Source organism: Xenopus laevis, chromosome 2S, assembly GCF_017654675.1.
Source record: "Xenopus laevis strain J_2021 chromosome 2S, Xenopus_laevis_v10.1, whole genome shotgun sequence".
NCBI classification, from domain to species: domain Eukaryota; kingdom Metazoa; phylum Chordata; class Amphibia; order Anura; family Pipidae; genus Xenopus; species Xenopus laevis.
This window is the reverse complement of record NC_054374.1, coordinates 61,769,110-61,792,094: the sequence shown is the minus strand read 5'-3', so window position 1 is coordinate 61,792,094 and position 22,985 is coordinate 61,769,110. Positions and strand designations below refer to the sequence as shown.

At 38.2% G+C, this 22,985-nt stretch overlaps 1 protein-coding gene across 1 annotated transcript; it reads right to left on the bottom strand.

Annotated features, from left to right (window-relative positions):
- Positions 1 to 17,075: 17,075 nt before the first annotated feature.
- On the bottom strand, positions 17,076 to 21,444 carry rbm15.S (RNA binding motif protein 15 S homeolog). The gene is given in 3 exon segments (NM_001091293.1): positions 17,076 to 17,891; positions 17,920 to 18,212; positions 18,385 to 21,444. A coding segment is annotated over 1 exon segment (2,493 nt). The 5' UTR covers positions 21,309 to 21,444; the 3' UTR covers positions 17,076 to 17,891; positions 17,920 to 18,212; positions 18,385 to 18,815.
- Positions 21,445 to 22,985: the final 1,541 nt, after the last annotated feature.

Sequence of the window (22,985 nt, the reverse complement as noted above, 5' to 3'; positions counted from 1 at the left end):
ATAGCTATGACTATCCTTAAGTGACACATGGGTCATTTGGTTACATGCTTCCTGGGTGAAACCATTTTGAGCAAGTAGCAGTATATTCACCCATGGATACTGTTGCCTAACTTCTTTTGCTGATGAAAATCCGAGCTCCTGTGAAAAGAGTTTGGCAATGTTAGTGGAGTGTTCTAAGAACCTCGCAGTGATGACCAAGGGCCTTAGATAATGGGAAGCCATACTTTTCTATATTATAGGCTTAATAGTAAATAATAGTGCATATTAACACGGGAGTCAAATGCTACAGCTTATGTTGCCCATAGCAACCAATCAGCAATTAGATTTTCATCTGCAAGTTAGAAAAACAAGCAAAGATTTGTGGTTGCTATGGACAACAGCACCGGTAATGTTTGTCTCCAATGTTAATAAATATGTCCCAGTGTGTCATATACTAAGTGTATTGTGCCCTGATTTAAGTGATTTCCTATGGTGTATACAGAATAAAGGGAGAAGGCGCACCCCCTTAAATCGAACTACGGGGTGCTAATCCATAGGTGACTCCCCATAAGGGTCTCCATAACGAATTGCAAATATTAAAGATAATGGATAACACACCCGATTTGAAAAGCAAAATTAATTTATTACAAAAAGAAAAAAATAATATACAAAACATAATTAAAAATAAAAAGGTGAGCCCTTTTTATTTTTAAATATGTTTTGTATATTATTTTTGCTTATTTTTTTCTTCTTTTTGTAATAAATTAATTTTGCTTTTCAAATCGGGTGTGCTATCCATTATCTTTAATATATCCTATGGTGTATAGTGAGTATAACAGGAGTAGACTTAATGGTGAGAGAATGTCGAGTGAATCAGAAGGCTTCAAGGCAGAATAGATCATTTTACTTACTACCTCCTATTGATTAAAGTTGGCTGAGCCATCCAAGTTCTCCAGGAGTCCAATAGCTTCTGTAGGTGAGGTAAACCTTTCCTTCCAACAGTATCCTTAGTTTGGCTGTGTAAAGCAAAATGTAGGGAGTATTCGGTATCCTGTAGCCTCCAACTGAAATGTACTGCTGTTTAATTGGGGGAGATGTAGACTCATTTCTGTGTATTCTCATCTAGCTTTGCTGCTTGTAGTGGTCTTGGTGTCTGCAGCTGAACTTGAGCTGTGAAAAGGTTGCAGGTGTCCTCTTGCCTGGATAAATGTCACACCATCTTTACAATTCCTTCCCGCAGGGCTTGGAAAAGGGTTTTAACTTTCTAAATTTTAGTGCATAGGGCAACTTGATAGCACGTTATAGCTGTAGGTATTAACTGCACCAATGGGTCTTGAACAGTTGACTTAGAAAAGTGATTGTCATCTTGGGACAAAAAAATGACTTCATTTTATGAGAGCAGCCAAACAAATTGCATTCAGTTGCCTCCAGCGACTGAAGAATGTATCCACCAAAGGGGTATTAGCAGGATATTTGGAGCAAAGCTCAGTACACATCTGCTCAGGAATCCATTCAGACCACTCCCCCTTTTAAAGTAAAACTATGCCCCAGATTATCTATGGTCTCTATAAAAGTACAACACATAAAACAGGTATAATCACAAACACTTTTTCACTTTACAACAAAAAAAAATTTGCCAATGGTTTATCCCAATAGAAAATCCTATCATTTTAAGTGCTAAAGTCCCGCCCACTGACTTATGAAGTACTGTGCTCACATAATAGACATACTACATTACATTATCTTATAAATATCACATTGCTGGCTCAAGGTTAAAAAAAATATATATATTGGATGGATACAGTACTGGCTCATTTGTCGTTGGGTGAACAGCAGTAGCTATCGTAAAGGTCATACCAATATAAGGGATTGGCTGTTTGGGAAAAGTGATGTCTTTGAGTGTACTTCTTTGTATAACTATGGTAGAAGGGTTTGGCATGTATATGTATGGTCTGGAGAGTGAGAGAGCTGTCCCTCCACTGCTCTGAACTAGTTTAAAAATAAGTGTTTTTAAATCAAATGAAGTTGTTCTATCAAAGCACCTATTCATATGATGGAAAGCTCTAAACTGTAAAGAAAGGTATTAAAGGAGCAGTAATAATTTTTTAAAAAAAAAATTGTTTCTACATAATGAAAAAAAAACCACCAAGACACATTTAACTTTAAATTTGCAAAGTCTTTATTAAGAAATAACATACCTATTCTCCGCTTGCGATCCTCTTCAGAAACGGCGACAGGGCGATAATCCATCGCGCATCGCTCAATTTTTCCTATCCTCCCTGTCTCTCTCCTAGGCAGGGAGGAGAAATCGAGCGCTGCGCAATGGATTGTTGCCCTGTTGCCGTTTCTGAAAAGGAGTGCAAGCAGAGAATCGGTAAGTTATTTTTTAATAAAGACTTTGCAAATTTAAAGTTAAATGTGTCTTAGTGTTTTTTTTTTATTCTACTGGTCCTTTAACAGCATACAAAAATGCATTGCTCAGTAGAGTATATATAATGTATATCATTAGAAAAACTCAACTTAATTACTGTGCTACATGGTAATGCACTCAATTTAAGTATTATTAAATAAAATATATTCCTGAATCCATTCCCGTACCAACAATGCTTGACATTAATCGTTTCTTATCTAAACAAATTAACTTCTCGTGCTTTTTCTTTAATGGCACCAATTCTTACCTCTTCTTTCAAACTCACCTCTCCAGATTCCTTCTTGTGACATCATGAAATATTCTTGCAAAACCCACCTGACCTGTGTTATCCATGTGATACAGAGTTGTTGCACCTTCTTCCATTCATATCTGTTGATGATGCTTCTGTACAACACCCTTTTATTTCCCCGCTCCAGTCAAATAAAAGTGACCCATGGCGATCAGCGTTTTTTGATTGCTGCATGTGTCATATCCATAGCCCTTAAAGTTACTATAAAAAAAACACAATTTTTAATAGATGTTTTATCTAGTATAAATTATGAATTATTTACGGTTTTAATGGTCTATCCAACCAATGTTGTGTGTCCATTTTCATTCAATCCTATTTCTAATAATGTTTTCTTTTCTTTTTTTTTTTAATAGCAGTTAAATGCATGCTTTTATTCTCTGCTCACTCCGGGTAGGTTGGAATGATAAGACTTTCACAGCAAATTATGTTTAAATAGGTTTGACAAATGTGGCATTCATGTGTACTTCCCATGTTTGCCTGCGTTTCCTCCAACAGTTCAAACATTTTTTGATTAAAATGTTGATTAAACAACATTTTCATAATTATGATAGGGAAATCAGATTGTCAGAAGGGACTTATGAGTGTACAATGATAGCAACAGTGCAGTGGTTAGCACTGATTACAGCTACGACTATATCTGCAAAGAATATGAATGTGGGTTGGTTCTCCTCCCCCACTTTAAAAACAGGAAAATTATCCACTGGGATGCAAATGATGTATAAACTTTACAATGCTCTGCAGAATATACAGGCACTATATAAAGAACAATAGTAATAATTTGGTGACAGTTATACAGAACACATGCTCCTCTTTTATTGCCTTTACCTTAAAGGAAAACTATACCCCCAAAATGAATACTTAAGCAACAGCTAGTTTACATCATTTTAAGTAGCATATTAAAGAAGTTTACTAAACTGGTCTATATATTTAAGTAAATATTTCCCTTTTACATCTCTTGCCTTGAGACTCATTTTATGATATTCTCTGAGATGCCTCAGGTCACCTGACCAGAAATACTACAACTGATCGAGTAGGTCCGTATTCGGCTGAATTCGAATCATACGAATCAAAGGAATAGCGAATTCGATCAAATTAGATTCAAAGTTTTTTCCAAAAAAACCTTCTATTTTTCTCCAAATAGGTTCTAGGAAGTCCCCCATAGGCTAAAACAACAATTGGGCAGGTTTAAGATGGCGAATGGTCGAAGTCGAATTTTTATAGAGACAGTACATGATAAATTGATATAAAAAAAATTTTCAAATTCAAATCGAATTTGGATTATTCCCTAGTCGAAGTACCTAAACAGCTCGAAATTAGAATTATTTTCATTCAAAAATTCACCTTGACCTTTGATAAATCTGCCCCTAACTGTTACTTGGTTTGTGTGACCTAACATGAATGGTTTCTTTGCACCGTGATTCATAGGATCCCATTATACTTATGATATAAATGATTAAGTATTCATTCTGAAGGTATAGTTTTCCTTCAAGCAAATGAAAATAATCTTTACAAAGACCACAGTGAGCAGTGACTAAACTACCATGCTGTAGGCTGCTTTATGGTAGACCCAGGGGAGATTCAAACCCCTAAGCTGCCCTGAGGCGGGTCATGTGATGCTCCCCCCTCCACTAGAGCAGGGAGCGCAACTTCGCTCTCACGCACTAGAAGATACAAATTTCTGGTATAAAACCCATAAATTCTGCTCTTAGACATCGAGACTGCTGTTATCCACAAGGCATAATAAATTGTGCTTTTGAGTGACTTTTAAATGCAAAGAAAAAATGCTGCTAATCACAGTACAGCAGTATATCTTTTCAGCTGGCAAGCATTTGGCATTTATAGTGTGCACATTATTTTCCCAAGCAATATTCATGCTACAAAGAAAGATTATTTTACTACACCTTTTAGTGGTTTTCTTGCAAAATATATTTGCTATGGAAACTGGGTAGTATGCTAATAACTGCCAACAGAATCTATCCACCATAAAGGTGGCCATAGATGTTACAATTACGATCTTTCCTGGAAACGGTCTACAAGTGTACAGCCGAATCGTCACGTATACAGGTAAAAACAATAGAATTCTACCTGTATCTGATGATTCAGCACTAACAATGTTTGGATGCTTTCAAAGGTGCCCGATATACAAGTCTTCTGCCGATATCAGTTGGTTTGTCTCCCAACCAAACATGCACCGAATACCGTAGGAAAATTTTTTGCTACTATATTATCAGTGCGTCTATGGCCATCATAAGACTGTCAGTTCAAGAGAGATACCTGAATCATAGCACTTTTTTTCAGGATTCTAAATCAGTCTTACATGTTTAGCCTAACCAAATGTGAAAGCTAAAAATGTTTTGCTCACAATTCCAAGCGCAGGTCTTAGTATGTTTTTCCATGGAGAAACTTCCCCCTAAATCAGGGGTGTCCAAACTTTTTGCTACGAGGGCCAGATTTGGCGAGGTAAAAATGTGGGGGGCCGACCATTCAGCCTGACATCCATTCTGAGGTAGCTAGCTTGTGATCAGGATCATTCACTCCTGGAGATGGACGCATACACGGCGTTTAGGAATAGGAGAAGTGGAGTCTGTTTGGACGTTTTCTCCGATCCTCATTTGAGCAAGAAATCCCATAACCATAGCAGTAATATTTGGCAACATGATTAGCTAAATGATCGTCTATACTGCTGCCTGTGTGTAGAAGGTATTAGCAATAGACACATAATGGCACGTAGTAATGCACCACTCTCGCATATGTCTTTAGCTTACTGTACTGGCACGTCAGTACGTCTATTGCACCTTGAGCCCTAAAGTGCCAGTACGTGTCTATTGCTAACACCTTCTTCACACAGGCAGCAGTATAGACCATCATTTCACTAATGTGCCCAAATATTACTGCTACAGCTATGCGATTCCTGATTGCACTGTGCTGGGGGGCCACATTATTATTAATTTCACGATGAAGGCTAAGGGCCAGTATAAATCTGAAAACGGGCCGCAATTGGCCAGCGGGCCTGACTTTGGACATGCCTTCCCTAAATGGTAGTGCTTTGCAATCTATTCCACGGGGTGGGGTGCCTAACATTTCGGTAAAGCCTCAGTGAACTATATTTACTCCTTTGTTTCCTTGGTTTTTATACTTTCATCTTAAAAGTTTTCTGAAAGCAGCTTTATGCACTTTCTGTATTCAGTTGACCCTTTGGTTCTCATTTGAGCCAGAAGCCTGGTATTAACAGCCTAAAATTGCAAATGTTTCAGAAACTTCTAAACATAAAAAAATGTAAATTGCAAAAGTGCATATAGAAGCAACCTGAATAATTGTACATGAATTTAATGTTAATGTGAGCCTCTTTAAAGGGGTGGTTTACCTTTAAGTTAACTTTTAGTACTTTAGCATCTTTTTAATTGGAATTCTTTATTTTGTTTTTTCCTTTTTTTATTATTTGCCTTTTTCTTCTGAATGCTATTGCTACTTTTATAACTCATCTTTCTATTTAGGCCTCTCCTAATTCATATTCCAGTCTCTTATTCAAATCAATGCATGGTTGCTAGGTTAATTTGGACCCTAGCTACTCGATTTCTGAAACTGCAAACTGGAGAGCTGCTGAATAAAAAGCTAAATAACTCAAAAACCACAAATAATGAAAACCAACTGAAAATTGTTTCAGAAGGCTTCTAAGGAAGTGGCTAAATTGGCCAGGAAACTTGTTAAGCCAGCCAAATGCCTGCCCCACTGATGTACTGTTTTTAAGGATCTTTAATAAAGTGCATTGATTTTAACACTAGTGGATGCCTCCATCACTTATTGACCGGGCATGTGAAACCACCACCAGTTAAGGTGAACAACCCCTTTAAACTTAAAAATAAAGTGACCATACACTTAGGGGCCGATTCATCAAGAGTCGAATATCGAGGGTTAATTAACCCTTGATATTCGACTAGGAACTAAAATCCTTCGAAGGATTTAGCGCAAATGCTGCGATTGAAGGATCGAAGGATTATTCCTTCGATCGAACGATTCGAAGGATTTAAATCCAACGATCGAAGGAATATCCTTCGATCAAAAAAACTTAGGCAAGCCTATGGGGACCTTCCCCATAGGCTAACATTGACTTCGGTAGCTTTTAGCTGCCGAAGTAGGGGGTCGAAGTTTTTTTTAAAGAGGCAGTACTTCGACTATCGAATGGTCGAATAGTCGAACGATTTTTACTTCGAATCCTTCGATTCGAAGTCGTAGTCGAAGGTCGAAGTAGCCCATTCGATGGTCGAAGTAGCCCAAAAAACACTTCAAAATTCGAAGTTTTTTTACTTCGAATACTTCACTCGAGCTTCATGAATCGGCCCCTTAAAGATCCTCTTGTTTAGGCTGATCCAATTTTTGGTCCTGAATTGTACTGTGGGACCACAAAGACGCTCTGAGCTACTATCAATGTAGCCCTCAATGAACAAGAATTTCTAAGCTTTGTGAAAAATATTCTGAACAATATCCACCCAGATAACACTTGGCAAGACTTTCCCCAGGGGCCAAATACATTGGCCAATAAGCTGCAGACTCAGCGCACATGTGGGCAGCTTTACTGCAGTTATATTCACTAGTGGTCAGTATACTAATGAGAAGCAGTAGAAGTGCTACAGGCACTAATGGAAACAAAGCAAACATAGCAAGACGATGCACAAGTCATAAGGCCACATTGAGAAGTGTTGTTACTGATATTGTCGTTTTATGCATACTTTGCCAGAAACATTTTTAATGGCATGTCTGCCTGTGCTCCATCTGCTGAAATGATCAAAAGTTTGAAGTGACTCCTATCACTAAGTGACTAAACTAGGCAAAGAAGAATGGGGTGTTTACTGCCTCAGTAATTCAACCAAGAACGGGAGTACTTGCATTACAATAATAGTTTAGGAAAATCTTTCTGCAGCTCCAGGCTGCCCTTCTGCCTAAGGCTGGAACTACACTGTGTCCTCATCAGATCCGATGCGATGAGAGAAAATGGATGCGACGAAAATAAGGTAATTAATAGAAATGTCGAACCTTGACGCTGCGTGCATCGTACACGACTGTCGGATGAAGACGCAATGTGCACCATTCGCATCTGACAGTGGTATGCCTACCTTATTTTCGTCGCATCAGTTTCCTCTCATCGCGTCATATCTGATGAAGACGCATTGTGTAGTTCCAGCCTTAAACATAATGCACTGGGACAAAAAGAACTTCACCCAACACCTGTGCAGCAGCTAGCACAATGACTAGAACTGCTACTTGCAGTGCTAGGGTCCCGAGTTTAATTTTATCTTTGCAATTTGGGTACCCTTGTAATTTTGCCAATTTGAATGCATGTAACTGCTCAATACTGATTACTGGGAACACCAAATTGGTTGGATTAGCTCGTTAAGCCTTGAACTTCATAGGCAGGTGTGTCCATTCAAAAAGGTACAGTACTTAAGGTGGCTAATTGCAAGTTGTGCTTCTGTTTGACTCCTCTGAAGAGTGACAGCATGGGATCCTCAAAGCAACTCTTAAAAGATCTGAAAACAAAGATTGTTCAATATCATGGTTTAGGGGCAGCCATCAAATTTAACTGAACTGGAGAGATTTTGTATGGATGAATGGTCAAAAATACCGCCATCCAGAATATAGACACTCATCAAAGGCTATAGGAGGTGTCTAGAGGCTGTTACATTTGCAAAATTAGGCTCAACTAAGTATTGATGTAATATCTCTGTTGGGGTGCCCAAATTTATGCACCCGTCTAATATTTTCGGTTAATCCAATAAACTTTATATCACTGCTGAAATACTACTATTTCCATAAGGCATATTTTGTATTAAATGGAAGTTGCTCAGCCAATGATAAAACTCCAAAGAATTACGAGGGGTTCCCAAACTTTTTCATATGACTGTGTATGTATTTTATATATACACATACATACATATTTTATATATGTTAAACAGTCACACAAAGGATACATTGAAATGGCCAGTAACACCAGGGTACTAAAGTCCCTTATGGGGAACTCCACAAAAACATAACTTAAGCTTTTTGAAAAGTAAACATAATTTTCATGATTTTTAATGGTTTCTGACAGTTCCCTAGGCCTAGCCCCCTGCTGATCTCTCCGACTACTTTGCTGAGCTGGCTGACTACTGTTACTTTGTATCAACAGCCAGCTGTCCTCAGCCTGCATCCTCCAAACCTCACAATTCCCTGCACACATGATTTCAAGGAAAGGAACATCACAGTGCAATGTGTTGTGGGTTATGTAGTTCCTACATGTTGTCTGTAAGCTGTGAAGTTGTTACGAATTGTAACATGTGTTTTAGTCCCTCCTTCCCTGCCAGGATTTCAAATGATGCAGAAAGAGAAGAAATGTTAAAAAGCTGGATTTCAGCATAGAAAATGGCAATTATTCATGCTTTTTGAAGAAACAGGTAACTGTGATGGATATATCAGGGGTTTCTGTGTTATGTGGGCCTCTTTATCAAATTTTGGTTTGGAAGCCGTAGTTCCCCTTTAAAATACTTTACTTATAGTTTACTAGCTTAGTTGGATTTATTTAATGAAACACATTTCTATTGGTGTAGCATTGCTTATACTGTTTTTACTCAGTTTTGCACCCGGTCTCTGAAGCCAAAGGAATGGAGAAGTGGGTGCTGTGGAGAAAAGATGAGTAAATGAAAAGGCGAGAGCAGAGGGAGAGAAACAGAAGTGGTGTATATGTTGAGCAAAAGTAAGGCTAAAATAATAAGTATTTGGAAAAATATTGTTACCTTCTGAACAAAATGTTACAGCACGATAATTTTAAAGGGGTTGTTCACCTTCCAACACTTTCTTCAGTTCAATTGTTTTCAGATCACCAGAAATAAAGACTTTCCATTTGTGACTTTTTTTTTTTTAATAATGAAGCTTGGAGTTTCATCTTTCTTTCTTCTTCTGTCTTTCTAAAACAGCTGGGGGGGGGGGGTGTCACCAACTCTGGCAAATGTTCCAAGTAAAGGTGGCCATACACAGACCGAGTCAGCAGCTTATTGGTCCGTGTATGGCGCCCCCCCCACGGGCTTCCCCAATCGAGATCTGGACGAAATTCGGGCAGATCTCGATCAGATGGGACTAAAAATCCTGTTGGATCGTGGCCGCATCTGTTCGTTGATGTGGTCCCGGGACCAACCGGTCGTTATCATTCATTAGGATACAATCATTGGGCCCTAGGGCCCACGATCAGATCAGCCCGATATTGCCCACCTCAAGGTGGGCATGTCGGGGAGAGATCGCCAAACGAGCGGATCTCTCCGTGTATGGCCACCTTAACTGATACTTTTCTTATCTTTCGCCCTGCAGGCATGTTATAACTGATAATATAGTTGAAATCAATAAGGCAGGCAGTCAAATGAAGGCAATCTTCCACCAGGTTGTTGAAGCTAAGTAAAAAAGGTTTATTGTGTCCACAGGCTGTGGACACAATAAACCTTTTTTTTTACTTTGCTTCAACAACCTGGCGGAAGTTTGCCTTCATTTGAGTGCCTGCCTTATAGAATTTTTCGGTTTGTCCGCTCACTGTGGGTGCTGCACCTCGGCCACTTACTCAATGTGGTGAGTAACTGCAACACTTTATTGGAGACCCCTATTCAAGTCATATGATAATATAGTTGCTAATATTCCACAGATGCTGCTGAAAAATGTATCAACTACTGTAGCAAATTGTGACAGTTAAGAATCTGCACCTGGATTACAGGGCTGCCAGACTGAAAAACTAAACTTCAATTTTGGGAAAATGAAAAAAAAAAATGCAAAGCAACTAAAGTTATTTCTACTGAACAATCTGAAAACAACTGAACTGAAAGAAGTGTTTGGAAGGTGAACAACGAACCTGAAATCTGGTGTATCACTAGCCAAAAAAAAATCGGTCATATTAATAATTTACATTTTCTGGTTTGTAATGGCTGATTCTACATAGGCAGATTTCACCCACATCATTATGCCCCCCTTGTTAGCGCTGTCTCAAGCATCATGCCCACTTAAAAGAACAGTTTATTTAAAAAAAAAAAAAAACTGGATAAATACAGTGTGTGCAAAAAAAAAATAGTTAATATAGTTAGCCAGAAATGTTATCTATAAATGCTGAAGTGAATGGTTGTCAGAATATAGTTACCAGAACCTGTCTCAGGACCAGGTATATTACTAGCTCAAAAAAAATATTTTTTTAAGTTATTATTAAAAATGAAAACTGCAAAGTTTCTAATGCAGGTATGGATATTTATAATTACATTATAACAGGTCAAATACTTTTGTTCTGATAGCACTTCTCTCAATATGTTCTAAGATAATCCGTCCTGGCAAAATATAGCGTTTGTGAACATATATGTAAAGGATACTGTTGACCATTCCATTCACAAAACCTCTATAAACTGAATTAAAGGTATTGTGCACAACTAATCAAAATGAAGAGTAAGACTGCACTACTAGTTTATACACTATAGTAATATAGTTAGTACAAAAAAAAGTTAAATTTGATGTGTACGCTTATTTTAGAAATACATAAAAATGATTTGTGGATTGCTTTAGGACTGGACTACCTTACCTCTTTACAAGAGATTTCCATGAGAACACACCTTGCAGACAGTATCAGGACAGCTGTTGCTGATAATCACCTGTTCCCTACTAGCCAGCTCATCTCTTCCCATCCGTTGCAAGATGGAAACAATAACTGGATGTTGTCAACTCTGCCACTACTGCATCCAGACCAAGAATCACTGGGAGGTTTTTCAGAGACAGAGGGTGCTCCATGGTCTACTCCTCTTCATAAACAGTTGTCAGTGTGCCACACAAAATCTCCTAGTACAGCATTTTGTGCTCCTGTAATAGCACCAGGCTTTCCACAGGGACAGACAAAGGTGAAAACCTGGTACAGAAGGATGCAGCAGCTGCAGCACAATTCACAAAGATGGCTCCATCATTCATGCTTTGCCTTACCAAATAAAAAGTACTGGCTCTTTGGCTCCTCTGCATTTTTAAACTGTGTAAACAAATACACATCCATTTTGTCTGAAAGCCCCTGCCACCTGGCCTCAGGGACGACCAATGGAAAGGGAGAAATTACACATCGGTGACACAAAGAAACGCTTCTCCTGAGAGCTACAAAAAAACTTCACTGCCATGCTCAAGGATCCCAGAAGTAGACGGCTCCTCAAACTGTTACAAAACGGCTTTAATTACATTTTATATCTGCTAGCATGTTTTCTTTGGTTTGATTTTGCTGAAAATGTGAAAGATTAAAACCAAACTTCAAAATAAAACCAAATTAGGATCAGGATGAACAAAACAAATCAAATGCCTTAAGTGAGGAAACTGTGCTCTTCAGACAGCGGTGTCAGCCTCAGATGAGATGAAAGGGTCATAATTCTCACTGTTTCAGGCAGCAAATTAATACACCGATCCTTCCTAAGGTGAATTAGCAGCCAAATAATCCGTTCAAATGACAAAACGGATAGTGCAACTAGAGGTTCTCTTCCAATTGAACGAAAGTTATAAAAATAAAATAATGTTAACAAAGGAAAAATTAAAAAAAAACTTTCTAATGGATATGTCAGTGTTGTACAGGCTGTGGATTATAATCACAGCCTTTGTTTTACATTGCAAGCATTCACAAATGGGACAAGTCCCCTCAGCTGAAAGCCAAGGGAGTTTTGCTGGCAATTCACATCCAGGCAGAAAGACATTTTCCTCAAAAGAAACAATTTATTGAGAATGAAACAAAATCAGCTCAACTGTGTATGCACGGTTTGAATGACTTTTATGTTACGTTGTGTGAGCCAGAAATGGATATTCCTCACTTTCCAGAAATCTTGTGAACACAGCACAAATGTATGAAGTCATCATGTTTTCACTTAAAACACGGGAACTGGCATCACAACAGCACATACACAATATATATAGTTTTCCTTTCAAAGCTGCCAATATAGTAAAATGTGCAAGTAATAAAGCAACACTTCTTCCATCAGCTTTTCCACTTGTTATCAAATAAGGATCTTCTTTTCCCATGTGCCAGCTACAAATCCAGGGAGCATTTTCATTCCGAGGCTTTTCTTTAGAAATACAGCTGAACAATTAAGGGAGTGTAAATCATAAGAAAATATTCTGGCATACTCTCCATTACATAGTTAACAATTTTAACACATTTTTTACTTATACAAAATGATTAACATTTAAAATTACGTTTTTTTTTGCATCATGAACTATATTCCACATAAGCTTAATATATTGGCGTTGACACAGTTGTTTCATGCCCTTGTTTCACTGAAACATCTATGCAAACTAACTTTCATTAACAAAGGGAACAGACTGACACCATTATTGGCTCACTTTAAATATAACCAAAAGTCCAATAATCCAAGAACTTTCATGTCTACAAAAGCGATCTCACTATGTAGTCTCAGGACACTGCCAGTTGTCAGGGGAACAAAAACCCACCCCTGCAGGTGATAGTAAATATGCAAGCATTAATATAAATTCAAGACATGCTTCATCTTCAGCTTCACTAAAATAGGCATCTGGGTGAGCTGTTATGGGGAGATCAGATTCTTCACCCCAGTACCATAGGCAGTACCTAGTGAATACACAATGAAAGGTTTTATCTTTTTTTTTTTTTTACTTATAGATTTTATCTGCTCAACTGTAACAGGCAATATTCTAAAATCTGCAGGCTAATATGCGAATAGCATATATATTTTTTTTAAAAGTGCAAATTTTAGCAAAATATGACCATGCATATTATAATGCAGAACCTTTTTGTCGGTGAACCAAAGCATTTAGGTCGGCTACAAAGGCAGCAGACTAATTCCATGACATATTTGATTCAATATCTTACAGAACGTTTTTCCAAAAAATACCCAACTATTAAAATGGAAAAAAAAAGTACTGCAAGAAGAAATACAATTAAAACAGTGCCTGCTTTTCAGAACCAAAACACCATCATTTAGGATATTAGGATTTACAAAAGTTTACATAAATTGACAACTTATTCTCTAAGTACAGGTGTTTACAGAAAAAAGTAACTGCACATTTAATGCTATGTGCTAGTTTTATGCTTTAAATACACTGCACAACACAACAAATTCCACGCACATCTACAGAATTAACTTTCAAACAATGGCAATTAAGTATAACCATGCACATTTTTACCTCGACCTTGGCAAAAAAACCTAAGCACATGCCTTAACATGTTTACTTTATGGGGCCATATAATTTAATAAACCAATAATGAATCAATTTTATGTGAAATGAAGTCATAAACATGCTTTTAAAAATATAAAAGCTTAAGAAAGACAAGATTTTTAATTAGCTGGCATTAAAGAACAACAAAAACATTTAAGGGGGAATAAAATCCATTACTAGCAGTTAGGCAGGTTAAAATAGAGTTCAAAGGTTGAACTTGATGGATGTGTGTCTTTTTTCAATCTAACCTACTATGTAAATTAGATTGTGATGGGATACTTAACATATTAGCACCCCTCAATGAATTAGCCTTTGCTTGCCCTTTAGTATAAATGTTACACTGACTATTTAAATTTAGCAGTGCTTTGTCATGCCAGATTGTAAAGCATGTATTATACAAGTAAATATACTAAACTATATCAGGACTTTCCAAATGGAGGCCTGCTGGCTAAACATAGCCCTGTGATATTTATGCCCCTACACTGCTTAAAGGGGTTGTTCACCTTCCAAACACTTTTTTCAGATCAATTGATTTCAGATTGTTCCCCACAAATAAATAATTTTTTCAATTACTTTCTGTCTTTTATTTTTTAAAGTTTTTCCAAAATCTAAGTTTCAAGTTTAATGTCCCTGTCTCTAATGTTTGAGCCTGGCAGCTCAGTAATTCAGGTGCAGTCTAAACTGTTAAAATTTGCTACATTTAATCAGTGGATACATTTCTGAGCAGTATCTGTGGAATGTTATCAATTGTATCAATTCTAACAGCTGCCTTTTATGAAACTCAGGGATTCTGCTGAACAGGGACAAATAAGATGTATCAATTAAATGTATCAATTTAGAACAGTTTAGCGGTTCAGCGACCCACCCATCTACAGCTGCCTTAGAAGTTGAAAAATGAAAATTTATACTTCAATATTAGAAAAACAGTCACAAATAGAAAGTACTTGGAAAACGTCTATTTCTGGAGAACAATCTGAAACCGACCAAACTGAAAAAAGTGTTGGAAGTTGAAGAACCCCTTTAACAGCTCTAATGACCTAAACTGAAACCTCGATTTTAAAGTTTTGCCACATTTTACATTTTTTATTTGTGGTCCCACCAATTTATAATGCATTTCAAGGGGTGCATTTACCTGATTTTAAGTAATGTTTTCCCGGATTTTACATACAATTTTGTCCAGATGTACCCAAAAACTGCTTTTTTTCCACTATGAATATTATTATTTGTGAAATAAAGAAGTTTAAAACACTAACCATAAGTATATTTTGCCATGATTCTGCCTGTAAATGGTCAATTCCAATTAGTCTGCCCTTTAGGGTAGGACTACATGGACGTTTTCGACAAGTCGCATGAGTCAAAAATAAGGTAAGAGATAGAATTGTAACATGGTGTTCCGACACAACACGACTGTCGGATGCAGACGCTGCACGAATCTCTTACCTTATGACTTGTTGCAGCGCATCGGATCATGGCAAAAACGTCCACGTAGTCCTACCCTTATACAGTCCTGCACCAATCACAGAGAGGCCTTGCACATGCCCCCTATAGAGTAAAATGAACACTACAATGCTTAACTCTTGTTATTAAAACAGTAATTCTTGTATCTTGTATCTAAAAGTAAAATGGTCTCCTGTGCTTATATCCTTTTAGTACTTGAAGAAAGTGTTACTTTAATCCATTTCCCCAGTTTTACATTTTCCATGGTCCCCTGAAAAAATTAAAATGGGGGTTCTACTGTATATAATTTTATCATCTGGCCCAAACATGTAGTATAGTGAATAATTAGCCCACTTTATAGAAAATGGTGAATCCATTGTATGCTAAATTTCAAGCTGAACATTAAAGTTGGTAAAAGGCATGTGCATAGGTCAGAATCGCTTTTTATTTTAAATGTACACTACTTTCTGTACCATTGTATCTGATCTAGTGCAGAATTAAAAGCAAATGTAAAATTTTGCATCAATAGCAAACACTAAATGCATGGAACTATACAAGCAGTGCGGTGTACTTAGCTCAGTGTCTCTACACTGAAAATATTAATAACCATGTCAGTAATATCTGTAGGCTACACATATGTATGTAATAAGGCATGCCAGTTAAGTACCCTTGTCATTTCATCAAAACATTAGGTACAAGGTGGGCAACACAATCTGCCACAAAACCAGCATTGAGCTGGCAATGGATATTATGCCTAGTTTATTAAAAGTTTGTGAACCAACTTCGCAGGTCAGATTTTACCCACCATATTGGTTCAAATCCAGTCAAACAAGAAGACATCAAGCTTAATTGTCTTGCCTGTGTGACATTGCAATTGTTTATCTGGGGATATTAGTATTCCAAAGAAATCCTAAAGCGACTCTTTACTAATACTGTCACTATATAAAGATGCTACTAAGGATGAAGTCACTCTCATAAGTGAAAACTTTTTTAAAAAGGGATACTATTACTCCTTAGGGAGACTTGGGTTTGTTAAATTAGGTTACACAGATAAACCCTATGCTACCTCATACCTTAACACAATTTAACAAAAATTTAACAAGAAAAAAACTTCTCAGTAACATTCTCCACATTATTGGTGGTCAGAGAAATACTAAGTTCAATTTCTTTGCAAATATTTCAGTAAATAAAGGACTAAACTGCAGGTTTCTTTACAGGAAGGTATGCTTTGATACAGACATATAAAATATATATTGTTCCTCCTCAATAAGTAACCAAAGTTGCCTTTTATAATGAAAAAAAACCTTTTGCTAGTGCTAGTTATTTCTGAAAGTATATATTATTAACCAAATAAAGTTGGGATCATTTCAATGTACGGAATAAAAGGAATGTTTATATTCTATAGCACTGGATTCTAATTTTTTATGCTTTCTGCCACTAAAATAGTGTTTGCAAGTGATTTATAAAGCCAAAAGCTTCTAACAAACACAAAACTTAAAAATTTAGATCTATGTTTTGGCCCTGTATCTTGCAGTTATAGGTCACTTTTATGGTCTGCATTATGAGATACAGTTAAATGTTAACAAATGTAGCTAAACAGGACAATTGTAAGGTTTAAAAACGGCTTCACTAAATCCTACAAATTCCACATAAATTGCCCAATTGGGAAAGAGAGACTTAGAGGCTTGAAAAAGCCATTTTTAGAAGAAAGTTGTAAACAATGTTCTTAATACAACTATACAACTCTGTTTTTGACATCTTCTCAAATAAAGAGGAAAAAAAACACATTTCTCCAATAAAGGGAAAAAATACATTACTACCCTGCTTGCATTACATGTCAGCCTAATTAATATGTTGCCAAGATGAATTTAAAAAAACATATGTGATGATAAAGTAATTCAAAGAAAAAAAATAGTTTAAGACTGTATAACTAACTTGTATTGTTGCTGGATAGTGTATTTTAATATGAGATAATACTAGTAGAGCATTAACTACATTTAAAACAGACAAAAGATTTTTCTTTGAAAGGCCACAGTAAAATAAATTTACATGTTTATCTAGGATACTTGACATGGCATTTTAAAGTAGCCTATTTTAAACTAAAAGATTTTACATTTAGAAATATGCAGTAATTGTTGATCTCATGTCATTGTACATGCTATGTAGTATGACAGTAATTTATTAGCTATGACCCTACAAAGTGAAAATATAGGTTATGTACGTGATGGCGACTGTACAGTTTTCTTGCATAGCTTATTGTCAAAATATTGCTCTTCAACATACTGGCCTGTGTGTTATAGTGCATCCTATTTTGACACCTCTATTGCACTGCTTTACAAAAGTCTTCAGAACAAGCCTCTGCTAAGGAAACCACTATGTGATCTACCATATCCCCATGTTATATGGGCCATTTATAGATACAGAAAATAAACAAAATCAACAAAAAAAAGTAAGATTCTCATTCAGATTTTCTTATTAGAGGTGAAGAATAAGTATATATACTTTATATGTGTACATATATATATATATATATATATATATATATATATATATATATATATATATATATATATATAGACACGTGTACATATTTTATATACACAGACACATACAGTACTACACTGAACCCTATTCCATACTATGAGAAAACAAGAATAAATAAGGAATACCCAAGCATCTGGTATTGGTTTTAAATATATAAGGAAGTATTTCTTGATTACAGCAATGGAAAAGAAGCAGCTATGGCGGAGCTCATCCTAGCATGTACCGTTCCCTTGCTGGTTGCAGCTATCACGAGACTTCAGTTACTCCTCCCGAATACTCCAACTTGCACAATGTGATGCTCGCTTGCAGTGCTGACCACTCTGTACAGAAGACGGAGGAAGTGCCAACTATACAGCCACAAAACGCGTTGGTTTTTGAATCTGCACACCCACTGTTATAATGTTTCCACACTGTGTGATACAATAAAGCCGGATTGATATTATAACCAGTGTCTTCTGTACGGAGTGGTCAGCGCTGCAAGCGAGCATCACATTGTGCAAATTGGAGTATTTCTTGAACTTGTATTCTCAGTTGTTACTGGAGCACATCCTATAAGAAATTACGTTTTGGTGTTGTGATCTAGTGACAGCTTGGGACCCAAATTTAAGAAATTCTACTTTATGTTTCTACTAATTTAAAACAACACATTACTGGAAAAAAAAATAAAAAAAGATGCCAAAATCAGAACATTGCAATTACCTATACTAAGAGGTTTAAGAACATCATTTAATGAATATGGGGAAAGGCTGGAAAGGTCAATACTTGAATATGGTCCAGTCCTGTTTAATTACATCAACAACTTTGCTAAGCAGATTATAAAACTGCAATATAAAGATTAGACTAGTGATTACAAAAAAAAAATTAAAAAAAAGTTATACTGTATCTCATAATACCTTGAGAATAACATACAGAAATATAAACATGGACCTAGGATGCTCCACGTACTATAATCATTATAAGGTAGTCATCATCAGACTTCACAAGGGCTTTTGCTTCAGCATCAACAAACTGCTGTGAAAAATTACAGGGAGGAAAAGCATGAAGAACTCCTGCATGATCCTTGTCTTTATTGCTCCCAACTGGCAGGCTGATTACACCTGCAGCTTGTTTTTGTTTTAAGTAGGACACAAGGTTTCTTAGGGGTCGTTGTGTTGCACTGGCTTGGTCCACTAATGAACCCTCAGAAGTAGCAGGAATAGCAAGTAGGATGGCATAGCCATTAGGCCCTGCCACTCTGATGCGTCGAGTAACTTCATCCAACTTTGGCTGGTCAAGTCGGAGGCGCTGTGTAATTTTTAGCTGAGCCACCTTTCCTCCTGAAGGTCCTTCAACCAGCAAACTGGATGCTACTGCAAAATCTCCTTGCAAAAGGTGCATATTAGATGGAAAATTGCTGTTTTTAAGCAGAAGCATACCTTGCCAAGCCAGACGCAGCTTGTGTGCTGCTTCTGTTTTTTGGGGAGATTTCACTTTGCTGTTACCCTCTGGATGCTCGTCCTTTTTTAAAGGGCTTTTACATGCAGTTACACGGTGCTTTCTCTCTTTTTCAACTGAATTTTTTCTAGAATTTTTGTCTTCTTGCCCAAGCTCCAGGCTTCCCCTCCAATTTCTAGAAGGTGAGCGGCATGCTGCTCGATCAGAGACATTGTAACGGCTGTCTCGCCCTCCACTGCCTTCAGGACTACGTTCAGGAGTGGCACAGGTTCTCTTTCTCGAGCGATCACTCTCTGGAGACCTCTCTAGGCGACGGCTATCATCCAGTCTCCTTTTCCTTTGGGGATTTCTGTTCACTTCGTCCCTTTCACGGCCTCTGTCAGGAGCCCAACTATCAGCACGACGTTCTATTGTTTCAAGAGAGTCACTGGTGACTCTGTGTCGGTCTCTGGCAGGAGGTGACACCCACTCATTGTTTGTAAATGTATCTCTCTCCCTGAATATTAAAGGTGAACGATCTCTAGCTCTGCTCGCTTCACTAGTCCGATGTCCTGGTGTCTCCTCTCCAAAATCAATATAAGGGATGGGTAATGGCTGAACATAAGGATGCGGAAAACGAACATCTGCTTCAGCAAAATCTACACGAAGTCTTCTATGGTCACCCCCCAGAGGGAAGCCTCTCATCTGTGTACAGGCAGCCTGGGCAGCATCCAGACTTTCATATTGTATATATGCCCAGTTTTCCCCTTTGCGGTAATCAATTTGACGGATGGTGCCAAACCTATCAAATTCTCGGGCCAATGCAGTCACGGGTACCCAAGGTCCCAGCCCCCCCACCCAAAGGCGGTTCGTTGGTACTACTTTTCCGTAGCCAATCTTTAAAGCATAGCTGCGAAGCATCTTGCCAGACATTGCAACCTTTGCCCTGTGAGCCATGTCAAGGTTCTCAAACTTTATGAAACCATATGTTGTTTGCTGCCCACGACCCGCTCGTTTTATATCGACTTCTGTAATAGTTCCAAAGCGTCCGAAGACCCTATAAATTTCAGTCTCTTTAACAATGACGTCCAGGTTTCCAACAAAGAGTGTACGATTGGCTCTAGCATCAATCTCTAAAGCAAGGTCTTCGTCTCTAAAGTTCACTCGGGGATCAACTGTATAGGTAGGCCTCAGACGACTCTCGTAAAGACTGTAATCCCGCTCCCTGTCCAGCTCTCTAGGGAGAGTTGCGGGTGCCGGTGGGAGGCGCCCCAGAGCTAATTGCTGCAGTCTGTAGTCTCTGTAACCAAGGCCGCCGGGGGAGAGTGCGCGCTGCCCATGAGGGTGCCGGTGGGTGGCCAGTGTGGAAACTGCGGCAGAGAGTCCGCCATACGAGTCTTTATCCCCCGGGCTGCGGCTACGCCTCCGATTGGTGCCGCCGACATTCAAATAAACAGCCTCAATCTTAAGAGGTCGGTCATAGAGAACCAGTCTTCCACGAGCGTGCTTAGCGGCTCGGGCATCTAGGGCGCGCCTGAAATTCACCAAGGCCACACGCTCGTCTCCCTCACGAGACATTTTCACACTCACGTCTCCGAATTTCTTGAATTCGTGGAAAAGTCCGTCCTCAATGGCCTCGTCACTTAGCGAGGAGCCCAGCTCGCTTATCCGCAAGGATTTGTAGTATTCTGGCTCCGCACGGCTTTCTGCAGCCCGGCCTCCTCGGCTCTCAGCGCCACCTTTACTGCTGCCACTGCCGCTGCTTGCCCCGGGGGAGCCATAGCGATGCAGCCCCTGGGTTCTGCCGGATTGCTCATAGTCGCGGCTCGAGGAAATACTCTTTTCAACATGCAGGCTCCGGCGGCCCGTGCTACTCTCTGATGTCTTTCCTGATGACCCGTTACTGCCACCGCCAGAACTCAGTTTTTTTGCGCCTCTCTCACGAGTTGACTCTTCCGCCCCCCGGGACCGTTTGGCCTTAGCCGGGGAGCGCTCTTTTCCTTTCATGGCGAGTTCGCGGGAGGATTGTGTCTTCATTCACAACTACTCTCCGCCATTTTGCGATGGCTTCACCTAATTGACCGCCTCGAATTACAATTGGAAGCCTTTTGACTTTCTTGAAATTCAATTGGATAGATCTGCAGTCATTCTTCCAAGCTCGAACCGGAAGTGCTGCTTTTCGCATTAAGTCACATCCGCTATTTTTTCTGCCTTTCCCACGGGGCGGTGTGTAGTAGTTAACGGCAACGTCGCATTTTTAGTGAATCTTTGACCCAGCCTTTCACACCACGTAAATTCAACTGCGCTGGATTAGCCTCTAAGATTTCATTTGTCGTATATTGGGTGTTTTTCAGAAAAGGGCGCGTGGGAAAGAGTCGGCATATCTAATGGAAAGGCCTTTAAAACAGCCCAGTAGGATTTTATACGTGCAGTTTACTAGGTGACTAGCAAATCGGATAGACTATGCAGAAATGTTCGAGAGATATTTTCTTTAGTACAGCTTCATATGGTATTGACTGCAGCGTTGTTAAAGAGGTTGTTTGCCTCTAAGGTTAACTTTTAGTATGCTGTAGAGAGTGATCTCCTGCGACAATTTGGAACTGGTTTTCATTTCATTTTTTCATGGTTTTTGATTTATTTAGCTTTTTCTTCAGCGGCTTTCCTGTTTGCAGTTTCAGCAATCTGGTTGCTAGGGTCCACATTACCCTAGCAACCATGCATTGATTTGAATAAGAGACTGGGATATGAACAGGAGAGGGCCTGGATCGAAAGATGAGTAATAAAAAGTAGCAATAACAAAAAAATTGTAGCTGTACAGAGCATTTGTTTTTAGATGGGGGTCAGTGACCCCCATTTTAAAGCTGGAAAGAATCAGAAGAAGAAGGCAAATAGTGAGAAAAACAATAAAGAAAACTGGATAAGGAAGACCAATTGAAAAGTTGCTTAGAACTGGCCATTGTATAACGTACTAAAAATTAACTTAAAGGTGAACCATCCCTTTAAATTACTAAAACAAACCACTGTGTAAAAAAATATATTTTCAATAACATTTGAAAAATCAATGCATTTTGGAAAAGAATTCCCTTAATCATAACCTATAATTAAGGGAATTCTTTCCCGAAACGCATAAGGCAATGTGGATCCATCTACTGTTTGAATAAATTCTCTTCATTCATTTTATCAAGTGCCTCCCATTTGTTTTTATATCTATAAGGCACAGCCGGGGCGCTGGTGGCTGAGCACCTTGTACTGGAGTGGATTTGAGTGGTGTAAGGAAACCCACGAGGGGTGAGTCTTGAGTGGCCATCATTTTTGAATGTTCGATATCGTTACTTTCTTCCTAGTGAAACTTTGTTAACATACTTGCGCTTACATCAATCTAAATATGGCGGGTACAAATAGGTAATATATATATATATATATATATATATATCTATCTTTATTGGAGATGTTGGTGAAATTGCTGGAAGTGGCCACTTGTTAAAAATGTCCAAGGAAGCGAAATAAAGACAAAAGAGATTCTCTATTGTCCTAGACATGAGCCCATCCTAAAAATAAATGTGGCATGAGCTTCAAATGGTTAAAAAAAATGACCAAAAAATATATTTAACAGTTACATCTTTTAAACATAAGCCCGCATTAAAATATGAAACATCTCCAGCATTTTGTCTTTTTTTATGACTT